At 42.1% G+C, this 17004-nt stretch overlaps 3 protein-coding genes across 7 annotated transcripts; all 3 read right to left on the bottom strand.

The window, feature by feature from the left end:
• Window positions 1-72: 72 nt before the first annotated feature.
• LOC142968594 (jun dimerization protein 2-like) lies at window positions 73-4759 on the bottom strand. Of its 2 annotated transcripts, none has more exons than XM_076108539.1 (4): window positions 4381-4759; window positions 2217-2434; window positions 1332-1436; window positions 73-1192 (listed from the first exon to the last, which is right to left on the bottom strand). In XM_076108539.1, the coding sequence occupies exons 1-4, from the start codon at window positions 4622-4624 to the stop codon at window positions 1007-1009; spliced, it is 753 nt and encodes a 250-aa protein (XP_075964654.1). In that variant the 5' UTR covers window positions 4625-4759; the 3' UTR covers window positions 73-1006. The 2 variants fall into 2 exon arrangements, with proteins under 2 accessions (XP_075964654.1, XP_075964655.1); XM_076108540.1 differs by lacking the exon at window positions 4381-4759 and adding an exon at window positions 3958-4362.
• Window positions 4760-5559: 800 nt separating this feature from the next.
• fosaa (v-fos FBJ murine osteosarcoma viral oncogene homolog Aa) lies at window positions 5560-8973 on the bottom strand. The gene is made up of 5 exons (XM_076107783.1): window positions 8839-8973; window positions 7882-7982; window positions 7024-7251; window positions 6587-6694; window positions 5560-6490 (listed from the first exon to the last, which is right to left on the bottom strand). Exons 1-5 carry the CDS (start codon window positions 8873-8875, stop codon window positions 5822-5824), a joined length of 1143 nt encoding a protein of 380 aa, XP_075963898.1. The 5' UTR covers window positions 8876-8973; the 3' UTR covers window positions 5560-5821.
• Window positions 8974-9884: 911 nt separating this feature from the next.
• On the bottom strand, window positions 9885-16326 carry mlh3 (mutL homolog 3 (E. coli)). Of its 4 annotated transcripts, none has more exons than XM_076107778.1 (13): window positions 13571-16326; window positions 13345-13476; window positions 13178-13251; window positions 12957-13061; window positions 12776-12860; window positions 12634-12702; window positions 12442-12550; window positions 11650-11809; window positions 11538-11561; window positions 11352-11430; window positions 11096-11247; window positions 10927-10998; window positions 9885-10021 (listed from the first exon to the last, which is right to left on the bottom strand). In XM_076107778.1, exons 1-12 carry the CDS (start codon window positions 16107-16109, stop codon window positions 10927-10929), a joined length of 3600 nt encoding a protein of 1199 aa, XP_075963893.1. In that variant the 5' UTR covers window positions 16110-16326; the 3' UTR covers window positions 9885-10021. The 4 variants fall into 4 exon arrangements, with proteins under 4 accessions (XP_075963893.1, XP_075963895.1, XP_075963892.1 ...); XM_076107780.1 differs by having other exon boundaries at window positions 10927-10989; XM_076107777.1 differs by lacking the exon at window positions 9885-10021 and having other exon boundaries at window positions 10833-10998.
• Between the last annotated feature and the right edge of the window lie 678 nt (window positions 16327-17004).

Raw genomic sequence — 17004 nt, 5'->3', positions numbered from 1 at the left:
AACGTTTGGTCATGAAACATGTTATGATGGACATGTTTTCAATTTTGTAGGACTCAAATAAATCCAGTAAAAAAACAAAAACTAAATATTTATTTCTTAAGGAAATACAAAATGGGATTTTGTGATAGCTTATATGCTTTTATAACATCATATACAAAAGTATAAAAAAGATAATTGGTAGTAACAATATGCTAACAGAAAATAAAGTACAATGTAAACAGTCCACATACATATATATATAGATATAGATACATATATATGTGCATACATGACGCCTGCGCCAAAACCAAAGGAAATAAAGAAAAAGGGATCAACCGCTCAGCCACCAGATGAATGAAAGAAGAAAAATGACCATGAATCATGACGGCCATTATGTAGTAAGAAAGCTTCTGGCTGTGTGAGGGTGTAAGTATTGAAAAATAGAGAATTTACTATTTACTATTAAATGAGCAAATTAAACTACATGTATCCATTAAGCCTACCTATTTGCTCTCCTCTATAGCTGCATTTCAGTTCAAATTCCTATGATTCATTGAATACATTTTAACAAAGGCAAAATACAATTGTTCATTTGTAAATCACCAAATGAATTGCTGAGCTGGAACTGTTTTCAATGGTGGAAAAGTTTAGATGCTGGAAATATATTGAAGCGCTGGCTAAAGCTAAGAAGACATATAGTACAAATCTACTATAAAACAACAAGCTGAATGTATAGAAGGTAAAGTAATGTGCCAATATCTGTGTTGTGTTGTGTTTTTTGGTTTAACTTCATACTGACAGTGGCTGGAGCTCTGGTGACCACAATGACGAGTAAATAGAAGAGCAAGATAGACAAACAAAGAATATGTGATTTAACTGAAATAAACAGTGTCCATTGTTATTGGATCCACATTTTGTGGCGAAACGCTGTGAGTTAAGGTGGGAGGAGGACTTGGCTGGATCTCCTCCAACTCTTAAGTGCTGCTGGTTGGCTGCTTCTTCTCAACTGTACAAAGTCGTCGCACCTTCACTTGGCCTCCAGCTGCTGCAGCAGGGGGTTCACCTCGCTCTCCGGGGTTTTGACGCTGTCTGTCCGGACAATACACGTGGGGCGATGCCGGTTAAGCATGAGGATCAGTTGCTGTCGTTCGAGCTTCAGCTCCTCAATCTGGGCTTTAAGGTCAGAGTTTAACATCTCGAGTTTCTCTGATTCCTGTGAGAGGATGGGAGAGAAAAGGAGGTGATACCACTTATTATTATTAATAATATTTGAGACATGTTGTTTTGGCGATAACAACAGAGGAGATGCATTTGTGAAAGTTTGAAATAATGACAACGCAATTATGTTTCACCATTTGTAGATAATCTGTTCTCTCCTTCTTTTTGTTTCGACATCGAGCCGCAGCCACTTTGTTTTTCTCTCGCCTTCGTTTCCTCCTGTCGTCCTCTTCATCTCTCTAAACAACAGAGCAGGTAAAAACAGGTGTGAGCTTAAGTCCCGATGGACCTGCTGTAGATTGGCAGACTATCCACGTTTCAGTACAAAATAATGATACATGATTAAAAAATATCATCTCACCTTCTTTATGTTACATTTGACTGTAATAGCAGTAGGCTTTGGCCATGCCTTCTTCACTATCATGATCAATAAGCAAAAGGAATGTTGAGCTAAATGAAGAACTAACAATTTCTCATTTTATTTTATACTAACTTTGCATGTATGTTGATCTGTCTCAGTCACAGCATGCAGGTTTAATCGGTTTAACTTAACGAAGTGAACATGTGTGAAGTGATCCAAGACATAACGAGGCCTATGTTTAGCTATAAACGCTAATGACAACGTTTTCATATTACTGTTTTAAAATGCATATTTTTACTTTTTTTCTGGACATACAGCACTATATTCAACAACAGCATCGTGTCCCGCTGTGTCCACCAGGGGGAACTGGTGATTAACATGCAACACAACGCTGAAATTCCAAGGGTGGTTTCACTTCAGGCAAATTGTTGATGACACATTAGGCAAATTTTACACATAGTTAAGCTAGAATCTGTATGACTCATTTGACATATTAAAATTCTGTATTTGGTTTGTTGCAACTGTTCTTTCCACTGTGGCGAAATTCCATACATGTTCAAAAGCCAGTTTAGAAAAAGCAGGCAAAGCGAATAACAACTCAAAATGCAATATTTGTATTTACATGATCTAGTCATCAGCTCCTCAGTGTCTCCTATACCTCTGTTTTGATCACTCGGGGCCTCTTCCCCAGACCGTCCAGGAAGTGCAGAGGTGACAGCATTGTGCCGAACTCCTGGAAGTCACAAAATTTGAGCTCGTCAGTCAGCGTGGTGGCTGAGATCCCAGCCAGTGGACCCAGGCTGGGCAGTGAGCCTGCTGTCACAGAGGGATCTGGGATTCGTCCTGGCATCGCGTCAGACTCGGTCGTGACCACAGCTAGTAGGCAGAGGGAGAAAATGGAAGACGTATTCAGACAGCAACTAAACCAGATCAATGAAAAACACATACGTACAACTCCATCTGCTCTGCTTGTTATAGTGCATACTTTATGGTATGAGGGTAGAAAAGCCATTTAACAATAACAAATTAGCAGCAAGTAGACATTTAAGGGCGTTATTTGAGCTACAGTCGGTTACAGAGCTTCATGAAGGCATACGCCTGAGGTGCACTGCTCCTTTCTAGCAGTCAGACTTGCCAAACTGATGAATTGCTGGTCTGTTATGGGAGCCGGATGCTAAGGCTGCTCTCATTAGGCTATTTTACTATTTTTCTTTGGAATGAATATACAGCCATTTACATGGATCTTGGCAAGACTTTGCCTTATTTAATCCCCTGAGGCCATAAGAGACGAGTAACAGTGTACAAAGCACACTCAGACAAATTCCTCTTTATTTCAAGGAGAACTAAAGAAATAGCCATGGTTTCCTTCTTACGAGACCTAATGCCAGGGGAGTCAAATGTGGCTGCCAAAATTCAGCATAACGGGGTAAAATATGAACCCAAATTGAACTTGTTTGGTTTTGTTTAGCCACATGAAAAATTTAAGTTGTCCCTGTCTACTTAGAATGTTTTGCGCAGAACAGATTTTTCACACTATCACTGGCGAATGCCTCAATTTGAAAAGGCCGAACATGAACATTTAAAAATATCCAAAGACAACAACAGGTGTGCGAGAGCAAAGCCAGCCAAAGACACAGGAAATTACGATAACAGCTCAGCAGACTTCCAAGCCACATGATGCAGCCAAAAATCATCTAACAGTCAAATACTCAAAGACCTGTAGACCACACTACAGGAAATAAACAGCAGAAAACAGCATGTTAGCACAAGAGAAGACCAATAGACAAGATTTCTAAGTGAAGAGTGTGTGTGTGTGTGAGTGTGCCAATTGTGCATCTAAACAGTAATGCTGAGAACATCACACATGGGAACAACTTTCCCCACTTCCCCAAACAACAGGTCAAAAAGACAAAGTGAAAGGCCATGGCTATGGCACATGATAGGCAATGTGTCTTGAAAATGGTGCAAGACGAAATGGATGCGATTTGTAATGACATGCGTTAGAAATTTGGTTTTAAATTTTAACAACATTAACCAAAGCAAAATACAAAGCTACCTTAACACCATGATTCTTGAACATTGATAAAAAAGGACTTCTAAGTATGGTCCATAGTGAAGTTATGATTAAAACAACAAGGCTATTTAACATTCTCGTAATGATAACTTTATTATTCCCCTGAAGGTCCAAGAAGCCAATTTGTTAAACTTATACTGATTACAGTTAGTTTGTTTTGAACTCTCTGCACTTCAACATGAAAACACTGCATGTTAGTTTATGAACATGACTTGACATGGATATGTCTAGTCATCTTAAACCGACTACATTGTCGTTGCAGCGTGCACACTGAGGCCATTGGTCAACTTGAAAGCGGAAGTTTGTTTTTCAGTGCGGCATTTACCTTACGTAACTTTGTCTTCCCATCAAAAGAGCTGCAGCGATGAAACAAAACGTTCGGATTTCGCTTTCGATCAGAACACAGTTTAAGAAGCCATGCACAACACCAATGCATCGGACAGACGGGTCTACAGAGGAACATTTTGTTCTGAATTGTGCACGCCGTAGTTCCATGTAAGAGGAGCAATGCAAACAAAAGAAAAACGATCCTTCTGTAGCATGCTCAGTAAGATGCCAGGTCTGTGTTGAGTACAAAAAAGCACACAGAGACTGCCGTAAACAGCACAGTTCAACCAAACACACCACAGACCTCCTCGCTGCCTGTTCACAAACTCTCGTTCTGACCTGTGCGCGCGACGCGCCAATAGGCTGGTTAGTATGGAGAAAATATTCAGCTCTCTCGATTTACGAAGTTTTGTATACCGACCTGACTTTGATCCCAGGTGCAACAAATGTCCTTTCTTCTGGTCAGCCGAGGGTCGAGAGTAGATTTTAAAAAGTGGAAATCGTTGCATCAGACCGATTTTTAAACGTGATCCCAATCGGGGAGGATTTGGGAATGCGGAAATTAGGCTATGCCAGCCAAACGTAAGCAGGGATGTAAAAAAAAAAAAAAAAAAGTAGCCTACATAGTGGGGGCAGAAGTGGGGAAGTCGCGCCGCTCCTCCCATAAAGGAACACTGAGGCTGCAAACTGCAACGACAGAATGTGGCTCAGACGGAGGCCTGCGCTGAAAATACAGAACAACCCTCTTCATCCAACCCGCTTCATCCAACACAAAACACGCGCGCCAAATGGATAATACGAAAATGTAGACGCTAAATCATTTAAACTAGGTTTTAGGAAATACGGAGGTCATGTTAAAAGAATATAGTGATTCCAATTTTTACACTTTTACCTCACATTATATTTCCTTTGTAGAATTATAACTATATCATTTCAATTTATTGAAATAATGTGTACATTTTAAATTCAAGCTTTTCATATTTACACCTTGATCAAGAAATAGATTTCTTGGAAACAAAATTGCAAACACCAGCAACAAACTCCACTTTGAATGTAGATTTATTGTAATTATTCAGCAGAATAGATAAGCAATCAATGCTCATTTTGACTTATTCTCAAATTTAACAAAGAAGTCAAATTCCGAAAGGTAAAAAAATAAATCATAAGTTACATCTTGATAAGATATATATATATATATAGCATATAGCACTGGATGTTTTCATGGAAAACTTTCAACGAGGTCGACCCACAGTTGATGACATTGAGGTATGCACGTAACATGGATGAATACGTAAATACAATATGTACAGCAATCAATACACTATTAACACAAAAACACAAAACCATACTGATACATCAAATTCCACATTACATCTTAGATCTAGTAACAGATCATATATATATATATATATACAGTATATATATACAGTATATATATATATATATATATATATATATATATATATATATATATATATATATATATATATATATATATATATATATATATATATATATATATATATATATATATATATATATATATATATATATATATATATATATATATATATATATATATATATATATATATATATATATATAAGCTTTGAGAATTATTTGGAATTTTTCAGCATGCGATGTAAAGTCAAAACGTACTTCAGCCCCACCTGTGAAAGTAAAAGCCATGCTTTCCGCTACATCACTCTGTTGGCTATGTATCTGGAGAAAGATTGTACGTTTGCTGATTCACAAACACATGACATTTTATGAACTTATTCCAGCATACTGTGGCATATGTTGTTCATATCATTTCAAACAGAAATACTCGAGAGATCACACAGATCACTTCCCTCTGTACATTATAAGGCCAGGAGAGTTGGGGAGTTGAGGAGATCCACCGATTCAGCCTTGCCCCCTCCGCCTTTATGACCGTCTAGTCCATCTGTGAGATAATCCATCTCGGGACAGGCGAATGTGAACACAGACAGGTAGCTGCTGCAGGTGGGGGTGGAGGTCACCACCGGAGTGCTGAGAGGCTCCAGGTCGCTGGAGACAGACTTGTACAGGGTCTCCCAGTCCGAGACCCCGAGGGAACTGCTCAGATCGATGTCTGGCACGGATCGAGCCGTCTCCATGGGGGTTTTCTCCTCCAAACTGGGTAACATATTCTCCAGCAGCCCTTCCTTAATGTCCAGAGAGGGCTCAAGATCGCAGATGTTGATTTCAGCACTGGCGCACAGCAAGATGTCGGAGTTCCCAGAGATGGCTGTGGACGGATCACTGGAGATATCCATGTCTTGGAGCGAGGGAGCTTCCTGGGTGCCATCCTCTGGGAGTCGGTCCTCGTCCGGACTGGGCGGTAGCTCTGGGGACCCCGTGGGCTCCTTGAAGATAGACTCCAACTCTTCTGACATCTGGCACACTGGTTTGTGTGTGGCAAGGATGAATTCAAGCCGTTCTTTCTCTTTCAGGAGGTTGGCTATTTCCGTCTCCAGGGCTGCTCTTTCCTCCTCCAGCTCGTCTGTCTCCTTCAGATAGATCGACATCCAGAATCATCCACGTTAGATAACACACACGCAAACAGTGCATATGACAGCTGAGTAAACAAATCACTGTTTACTTACAGTTTGCAGTGTATCCGTGAGTTCCCTCCGTCTGTTGCGACATTTTGCTGCAGCCATTTTATTCCTCTCCCTCCTTACCCTCTTTTTCTCTTCCTCCTCTGGAGACAGCTGGGATGTGAAGGAAATAATTCAGTTATTACCTTGAAGAATGCAGCCATTTCACCCTCTAATCCCGCTGCATCTGTTGCCAATTCCCCCTCTGAAGAATGGCAAAAGCATGTTTCGCTGCAATGCGTCTAAAAATAGACCATTGTTGCAGACTTGCTGTGACCTGAATATAAATTGACTGCCTAAGAAAGGCACACAGCCGGCACACGGCACCAGAGGAGCATGCACAATAGCACTGTTGCACACAAGGAATTCAGACAAGCATATGTAAATTCACACTATTGACTATTCTGTCCAATGGCAGGTAGACTTCATCTGAGCTCACCTACCTGATCTGTTTTCCCCTTTCTGGCAGCATTTTTTCCCTTATTCCCGCCCACTTTGGGTGTTGCCTGGTGAGAGCTTTGTGGTTCATTGGCTTGCTTGCTACCCAGAGACAGGGAGACAGATGTAATAATTGTAGGCTGGACCATCCACTGGAAATCTGGGGTAGAGGAAATTGCAGTGACTGTTGGAACAAATGGAGTGTCTTCAACGCTCATGTCTTGGCAGAGCTCCTGAAAAAGGGAAATAATCCACAATGAGGACTATAATAGAGATTTCGTAAAATAAATATATTCCCATGCCATTAGTGGCTTCGAGTGGATCCTATTGTGATAACAATCCTCAATTACACCCACACATCGTATGTTCAGAGACTAAAACAGAAGGCAGCCTGCATGTGTTATATTTTCTTGAAATAAACCCATCCAGAAATAGCCTTCTCCAGATCAATATTTGACTTTATCATGGTTTCTGACGTCAACGCTGACGCAGAGATGCTGTGGAGTCTCCTGAATGGATTTATTTTTTCTCAATGAACCGCTGCATCGACACGCTCACATTTGGTCCCAGGACGTCGGAGTCACAACAACCCGGACAACGGTGCTAATTTGTCACATCAACCCACGCCGATCGCACGTCAAATGTATTCAGCAAATGCATTTTTACAAAAGAACGATGATAAAAAAAAAAAATAAAGCGCACCGAGTTAATTAAAATCTTATCAATCAGTTCCCCCTCCCCCCACCTAGAATGCTAACAATCAGTCTGTGGACCACGTAAAAAAAAAGGGCGCTCAATTAGCTCGTGAACTGAGCGCCTCCTGGGCTGCATGTTGACTGTATGATCAACAAAGCCATTCATACCTTTGCATTGCTCTCTAAGGAGGAAGCTGGAGAGCTCGCCTCTTCTGGCGTCTTCTGGAAAAGTGTCCCGACAGGAGACTCTGGCCGGCAGGTGGAAGAGACTGAATCCATGTCAGGCGTCAGGTTATTATGATACATCACGAGGGGGGAAAAAAAAAAAAACACACAAGTCCTGATCAATGACAAATGTGACTCTGGCCTTCCGCTGGCAGCGTTTCGGGTCTTTTCTCCAGGTATATACCTGGTAACTGGACGACTAGAATGCAAGCCCCTCCTTTTATGCTCCGCGAGAATTTTATGAATGAACTAAGACTGTACCATCCGCGGAGGGGGGAGGGTGGTCAGACGGACAGACACACAGGCCTACTTTTCGGGTTAAAACAACATTATTTTTGACATTTAGCATCCAGTATATTTCCTCCACGAGTGATATGTTACAACATGTCTCAGATGTGGTCAAAACTTCGTCACTGCTCGAAAGCCATACAGCAGTTTCCACTCCCATTCACAAATATCGGCTTCATCTGAATGCAACGTGGGGTGAGAAACGTGAGCCTATTTATAAATACATATATGGCAGGCTAACAATTTCCTGCGATGATGTCCTGGTGCATTTACTTATTCAAGGGTTAAAAAAAAAACACTCAAGTAGGCTCCTTAAATAGCCGGACAACACACACTGACTTGTAATAATGTAAAAGCTCATTTTATTGCAAGGTCAACGCATTTTGCACGACCATTTCAAAATATACACTTTGTCTTCTCTTACAGACTAACCAAATGTCCTCACCATTTCATTTGATGAAACATATGCTTCTCCAGTTTATGTATTTGTTTACTTAACGTTAACCGTCAGACAGACATGTGGATAACCTCAGCACTCCGGGGCTGCCTTTTACAAAGATACGAATCGGGAGCTGCTGGCAGACATAATGAAATGATGCTGAAATTGTTTACTTGGGGCGGAGGGTGGTGGAGAGGAGAGGCTGCACATGTGGGGGCGGAGAAGTCACGTGACGCGCCCCGGAACTGGAGGGAGACGAACGAAGGGGGCGGGGTCAGCATCTGACAGGAGCGGCATCAACCGTCACTCTCATCATCACAATAAGGGGTTTGGCAGCATGTCTAAACTTGGCGTTTTCCTGCTGATCCCGGTCCTTTTGGACCCGGTGCTTTCTATTACATTCTACCTGCCGGTCAACTCTATGAAATGTCTGCAAGAAAACATCCACAAAGACGTGCTCGTTTTAGGCGATTACGAAGTGGACGAAGATCCAAAAACCAGGACTAATTTGAAGGTACCCGCACGGCAGCTGTAACATATGGCGAGCTTTCTTCATGTTTATCTTGGCAGGTTTCTTAAATCAAACAAGTTGTTTTCTACGTTTTTATTGTAAAAAGAAAATGCAAGATTAAAAATACACTAAAAATGAATCGTGCAATGAATATTCTTGTAAATTGTTTTGATATTCTGTCAGAAATATTTTTTTTCACCAAAACAAAATGTGTAATGTGAATAATCAAAAACGTATAGGGGCATTTAAAAAAGTTATTCTCCTCAGATCACTGATTCTTTGGGGGACACGTTGTACACCAAGGAGAACGCCACGAAAGGGAAATTTTCATTCATAACAGAAAGTTACGACGAGTTTGACGTTTGCTTCAACAGCATACCTCCAATGGGTGAGTGACGTACAATCTTTTCTCAATTAATTATTAGTGATAGAGGCAATATTCCAACTCAATTGGACAAACAAAAAGATGCACAATTGGGGTGTAAAGTCACGCTTAATCCAAATTATTTTCTGTCAAATAACTAAATAAATGTGTTATTGCTCGTCATTAGGCACTGGCAGGGTCCCAGACCTACTGGTCATACTGAACCTGAAGCATGGTGTGGAAGCCGAGAACAACACAGAGGTGAGGGGTCGTGTTAATACTATTACATCACATAGCATCAGTACCATTACTATTAATCCAAACTACTACTGATAATTCAATGTATGATGGCGCAACATGACAAAAATTACTCTTGCAACCTCTTCGTCAGATTGAAAATTTGGAGAAACTGACCCCCCTTGAGGCGAAGCTAATGCATCTTGAGCACCTCTCACAGTCCATTGCAGATGACTTCACCTACCTGAGGGAAAGAGATGAGACAAACGAATAGTAAACTAATAGAGCAATATCTTTACTGCAGATGATAATCACCACTTCGGCAGAACATTGCAGAGTGACGGATGATGTTTCTCTTTTGGCCACATGTGAGATATCAGAGCAGATGTAAATCGCCTGTTTGGTGTTTAGCTAGAAGAGGAGCAAGCTTATGGCTTTGAACTGAGCTGCAGCAGTTTTCTCCTCAGTGTCAGTCATTGCTTCATGTATCTGAAACTATCAAGTTGAAGTTTTGACACTATTTAACTGCAAATTCCTTTCTTAAACAGGTTCCACCAACACGCGGCTGCAGCTCTTCAGTGTCGTATCCGTCTGCTGTTTTCTTGCATTGGCCGCGTGGCAGATTCTCTATTTGAAACGATTCTTCAAGACCAAGAAGTTGATCGAGTAAATACGTTTTTTTTGAGCGCAGCCTGAGGGATACTGAGGGACTGAAAGTTTGGAAACGTATACAAGGTCGCCACAATGTGCCTTTTGCTGTGTTTGTGATATTTGAAGGGTTCATTTGAAAAAACCAACAACGGATATCACCATTTTTATTTGTTTTCTAAATCAAGTTTTTTTTAGTCCTCTCCATGAAATATCAATCAAACTGGTGTTGAGTTGTTTTGATTCCCACTGTGCAGACAAGAGAATGTCAATCATACTTGTGGTGTTTACTTCAGTTTAAGAATGGTGTATTAGCAAATGAACGATTCCTTTGTAAACCTGTTTTTGTGTATTCATTTGTTTTATATGTTAAATATGTTGTTTATATAAAAAGACAAACAAGAGGATTCGGTCACAGGGCTTTGGGCGTAATTTGACTATTTAAGCCATTTAATTTCGATGAGTTACAATTCATTTTGTTGACAGTAAAGACACACCCACTTATCTATTTCCATATAGTTCCCACGCTTTATACATTCCTCTCAGCTTTTGGAGGTTGGGTTTCTGTAATTCCTGCAGGGGACAAAAATGCTCAGTCACCAACGGATTGTAAAATGCCTTAAATAGTATATCTAGTACAAAGTTCAGATGCGCTAGTCTATTCTAGCACCTTCTCGTCTTTGTCCAAATGGAGGGTGTCCACTAAGGGAGCAATGGATGGGCGGCCATGGGCACACTGGAAGGGCAACTGACAGGAGGACAAGGATGCCACCAAGCTGCAGCATTCCTCTCTACTCAGGCTGTCGTTGAATTTGATAGCACCTGTTGAATGCATACATGTATTAAAGCGATGTGTAACAAGACATCAGTGGGAAAACTGTCATTTATTGAAACATCAATGCACAAGAGAAATAATGTAACCGTACCATGGCATGCTAGCGAGGCCAGCACCTTCAGCACAGTGAGAGGCAGAGTTCCTCTTACTCTACCAGTGGAGCGGAGTAACTGAGAAAAACAATTGGAATGTTGCATGTTAGCCTTTATTAAGTCAATGTTATACTTTCTCCATAGAAAAAGGGTTTAGGGACTTGAAAAAACACTTCCAAACTTACCTCAATCTGCTCTTGAAGATACTCCTGATGTGTGATAATAGGGAAAAAGAAGAATTGTGAGATGATCACTTGGCTAAACGAGCGATGCAATAGATGGTTTCTTAAGTCCTACCTTAACAATAGGCTTGATAACAGATTGTCTCCCCCGCCTGAGCTCATTACTCTCCTTTTCCATGAAGCACAGCGGCACCTTTCCCACGAAAGCTTGTGGAGTCGCTGCCTGGGAGAACTTCACTTCCAGGCCCAAACTCCGCAAATGTGCTCCACAAGACCTTTAAGAGGAAGAGTCCATCAGCGATACAGAAAACACCGCTCGACCAACATGTAACGTAACAGTGTCCATGATAGGAAACCAACAGGTTTGAAATAAACCATCAGTGTCGATTAGAATGCAGTATAGACGAGGAATTAAACAGAAAGAGTTTGAGCTTTAAAAGCAAAAACAACAGAACACAGCCATGGTGAAAGTTGGTTTAAAACATTTACAGCTCAGGCCACAGGCGAGCGTATCGTTTATTTAGGTTTGGAAAATGTAAGTTTGAAAGATGACAACAGGCTTCTGAGTCGACCGACTGGGTGTCGGCAGATTGCTGCGGTTACAGATTCATGACGTCCGTGTCCAAATCAAGCAAAGTGCTCACTTAAGAGTTGACTCATTCTACTGTCTGGAAACCGATGCGATTTTCTTGTCATTGGATTACAAGAGAAATACAGAGACATTTGGGGACGTACCCTCTGCTATTAATACAGGCTGCCACATCATTAGAGTGCCGATGCTACTGAATGAGGGCATTTGAGCCAACAAGTATTGGAACAAATTGCCTTCAGCCACACTTACTGAACACATTTATATTGTCAGACTTCACCTTTAAGCCTGTAGCTCTGTAAACACAGTAACACACACCTCAGCAGCCGCTGCTCTTCCTCTGTTACGCTGATCTCGAGAGGTGGCAAAATGGTTGACGAACACAGACGTCTCTCCCCGGGTGCCTCTGGGTCCTCCTCATAAGAATCTATGACAGGACATACATTTATGACATCACATCAGGGTCCCAGAAACAGCATTGTTAATCTAACAGTGCTCAATCTTTTTAACCTGCAAGTAGATTTTCAAGTCGAACTCGCTCGTGTGCAGCGTGTTGATCTACCAGCACCAGAAGGTTTCCTGGGGTTTCAATATAAAGAGCATGAGATGCGGATGAATCAACAAATGACAAACCGTTAAGTCCCGTCTATACCTTCAGTTTCACCGAGTACTGCAGACTCCTCGTCTCTCGTGTTGATGAGACATGCAAGAAACTTCTTATCCACCTGATGAATAACCTATAAGGCGATTAAATGGGAGTTACTTCATAACATCAATGCAGGTTGAATGGATGAAGCATTATAAAAGAACATTTTGTCAGAAGAGACATTTGCCTTCATTGAGTGAATCATGGCTTTAGAGAAACGGTAAGGAAACAGGATGTTGTGGATCTTGACAGCCAGTCCGTCGGCTTGCCCACTCGAGATGTCCACACCCACCTGGAGGCACAGTAGAGTTCATAATGCATCACTAAAAACAGTCAATTCTAATTATTATTCAGACACTAAACTTATTTAAATCCTTACAAAGTTATTAACAAACAAGTGTTGTTTACCGTAGGAGGGCAGACAAACACGGGATTATTCCATTTTGAGTACAACGACTTCAGTGAGTCCGACCTCTCAACATCTGATAAGACAAACAATATCAAACATGAACACAAACCAATATTCATTGTGTATACGAGTGTGTGTGTGTGTGTGTGTGTGTAAGGCAGCCTACCATCTACAGTCTGATCTGTCTGCCGGGTACCACTGCCATCAAGCACTGAACTAATCACTCGTTCTGTCCTGGATTTAGGGAGGAAGGGCAACACTAGATCCACCTGAAACGGGTAACATCTGTATTCCATCCCTACAGTTCAGTAAAGGTTAATATTGGTTAATATTGAGCACTACTTCCAGTTACTATCATGTCAACATCACCTGCTGATAAGCTGCCAACTCACCCATTTCAGAGACGACACTAACTGCCATATTGGTGACGTCAGATGTACAGCAGGCCTGCGTTTCTTCCGTGGGCGGGTGTTCATATCGGCTGAGGCCCGTCACTTTGTTGACATAAACCGTCTTCCCCACAGATGTGTCGTAGTGATGAAGCCAGTCCCCAGATGTTGTGTCCTCTTCCCTCTCAGCCAGTAGAGGACTTTCACAGCAACCCAGGACCGGCTCAGGATTCGGGGACTCACGACGGAGACGGGTATTGTCCTGCGAGGTCGTCCTTGACAAGTGTGGCGATACGTTTGAATCGTCTGTCCTGTGTCGTTTCAAATGGACGAGTTTTGCTGCCAAAGATATTTTGCCTTCATTCTGCCCTGAGACTGGTTTTAACTTGGTGAATGCCGAGAGGGTTTGTGGGCTTCGGAGGCTGCTCCGTGTCTCTTCTTTTTCTTGCTGGTCTTTCTGGCAAACAGACACATTCTGGGAATTCAATACAAAGCTGTCTGTCTGAGGAAGTCTAGTATGACTCACTTGATGAGTCTCTTGAGAGGGCAATTTCAGCTCACCAGCTTGGCCACATATTCTTCTGAACTTCTCAAGGGATCCAGACTCCTTACGTAAAGACAGCTTTTGACAAGTTGAAATTCTGTGAATCTTTGAGGGAGTTATGTCGTTGGATGGTTCCTGACTAGTACTGCCGTGGCCTGCATACAGTGAGATTTTGCGTTTTGATGCAAAGGATCTCTCTTCACATTTCGGCGCTAAAACCTGTCGCTGAAATACCGACTTGTTGATTTGGGACGGGTCCTGAGTCAGCAGACTTTCATGAATGTATGGATCAGACAGGCCGATCCTTCCGTTACTTATTAAAGTCATTTCTTGTCCTCCTGCACCCTGACAGTCAGGTAATATTAGCTCAATACTGTTTAAATCAGGTTGAATGTGTTGACAGACGCCATCTACTGGAATCCCACTGCTGGTTGAGGCAGTTATGTTTAATAGCGTCTCTTTTTCTTTTGAGGGTTCCACTTTTTCACTTTCTAGTTGTCTGACTGAATTTAAAACACATAACACTTGAGTGTCTTCCCCAGCTTCACTAAAGGCTGGCTCCTCCTCCACAGTAATGTTATTATCAGATCTAGCCAGATCACACAGTGGCTCAGATCTATATTCTTTGTTTATACCTTCTTCACTATTTATCTTTTCCAACTCATTTGCAGTTATCTTTTGCTTCCCCTGTTCTTCAGTCTCTTCCTTGCACTCCGCCCGACCAACATTGTCCTCGTATACACGGTCATCCTTGCGCTTTCGATAGACAGCATCAGATGCCAGTTTCATTGCAAAAGTACAATCTAGTGAGGAGGCTCCGATAGTTGCTTGGTCACCGTCGCCCGTGTTATGTCCCTCTTGGTCTGTATTGTGAGTGCAAAACAATTCGGGAGCTACGTAGTCCAAGTCATCGTGAGAAAGCACAGCCACCAAGTTCTCCTTGCTCAGGAAAGCTTTCACTGCCTCCTCTATACATAGCAAAACTCCATCCCAATCTTTGAACTCTATTAGAGTTTTGGCAGGCTCGAGACATATGTCATACTCTGAGTAAGGGCATTTGATATTGATGATGTATACTCCGTGCAGCTCGTGGCTTCGTTTGTGCTTTGGACTCCTGAGAGCAGAATGCCCGTCTGGACTGTCATTCTTCGGATTTGAAGCGCTCAGTCTGCGAAGGAGAAAGTTCAGGAGCTTGTGTATCCGTGTTTTCAGGAGCAGTCTGTCGTTTACATACAGGAACTGTAAGCTGCTATTGTAGTGTCCTTCTCTGCCAATGTGACCCATCACTTCAAACAGTCCACGCGTGCAGCGGATTTCTCCAAGTTTCTGTGCTCGCCCGAGGCCGTGCATCTGAGCAAACCTGTGGTAGGTGTTTCTGGCTTTAGGAAGCTGCACCATCATGGCTCCTGTGCAGTCGTTCTTCAGGGTGAAGGACACAGAGGGATGCACCAGTGAAATGGCCTCCACTCTGTGTCTGATCCGCTCACCCTCCAGGACAGCGTCCATCCTCTTCCTCCGGACTGGCATGTTGTGGAGGAAGTTACAAATTACAACAGTTGTCCCTGAAGACGGTCGGGCAGTCTCTGCCTCAAACACATCCATGCCCTTGCCATCTTTGAAGATTTTGACGTGAGTTTTCACAGATGATCTGGTGCGGGTTGATATTTCAACTAGTGTGGCCAGTGAGACGACACTCGCCAGGGCTTCTCCCCTGAAGCCATACCACCTGAGGTTGTCCAGGTCTTCGACGGTGCTGCATTTGCTTGTGTAGTATCTGTTTCCCACGCACTCCATGTCCTCAGCATTTATCCCAGCGCCGTTGTCGACTACCTGTACTTTGAACGCCTCCATGTCCATCCTGACCCCCACACAGGTCGCCTCGGCATCAATGCTGTTCAGGATCAGCTCCTCTATGCACTGCTGAAGCGAGGGAAGAGCGACACCGGAGCGAAGTTTCCCCCGTACGTCTTTAGGCAAACACTTAATCATGATGCTCATAACATTCAGCTGTCTTAAAATTAGCCGTTGCTAGCTAACACTCAGTACCGTTAGCTTAACGCTAACGTTAGCTAGTTCCACAACTTTGTGATTGCGAAACATTAAAATAACTCGGGATACACTGCCTATTAAAATTAAAAAATTAAAACTATCGAAAACAATGCTAAAATCAACCTCGGCTGCTGTTTACAGTCAACGTGCAACATCAAGAGCAGACCGCAGCAGCCAACAGCCAAATCTAACAGCGCCATCTTCCGGTGTGGAGGACCTACAGCTCGACGTACTTTTCCTTTATTCGTTGACAAATTTCAACCAGCTTTGAATGTGCGTAGCGCCACCTACTGTACGGAGAGTGCTATCTCATGTGTTTACTGACTTGTATTTTATTAACTTTATGAGTTTCATAAAAAGAATATCCAACTCCAAAAGAAAGACAGAGAGAAAAACAGGCAGGGGAACAAACAGACATTGATAAAAAAAGGCAGTTATTTGTTTAAAATAATGTGCTTGGCTTTAGTACAGGGCAACAGTTACAGATGCACTGTACAGCCAAACCATCACATTCTTGTCAAGGTTAGGTTGCTCCCTCCGGATATATATCCACAAAAGCTTTGTTTTTTTAACCATATCGTACTTCCAGTTCATACTTCCTAGCATCTTTTCACACAACAATTTCTGTTATTTGTTCCCGCCACATTTTCAACGGAGGGGACAAAAATTCGACTAAATAATGGAATAAATACAAGTAAATTATCATCCGACATGACGAGCCAAGGGAGAAAATGTATTATCTTCACTCTTAATAATCCCCCAGATTCCATTTATGGCCCATGTTGTATTTATGTACCACTTTCTTTCTGTCATACAACAAGTCAATATCCAATTCCATCACATT

This window comes from Anarhichas minor, unplaced genomic scaffold (assembly GCF_050575085.1).
Source record: "Anarhichas minor isolate MPS153535 unplaced genomic scaffold, ASM5057508v1 ptg000040l, whole genome shotgun sequence".
In the NCBI taxonomy this organism is placed as follows: domain Eukaryota; kingdom Metazoa; phylum Chordata; class Actinopteri; order Perciformes; family Anarhichadidae; genus Anarhichas; species Anarhichas minor.
This window is presented reverse-complemented; position numbering and strand designations above follow the sequence as displayed.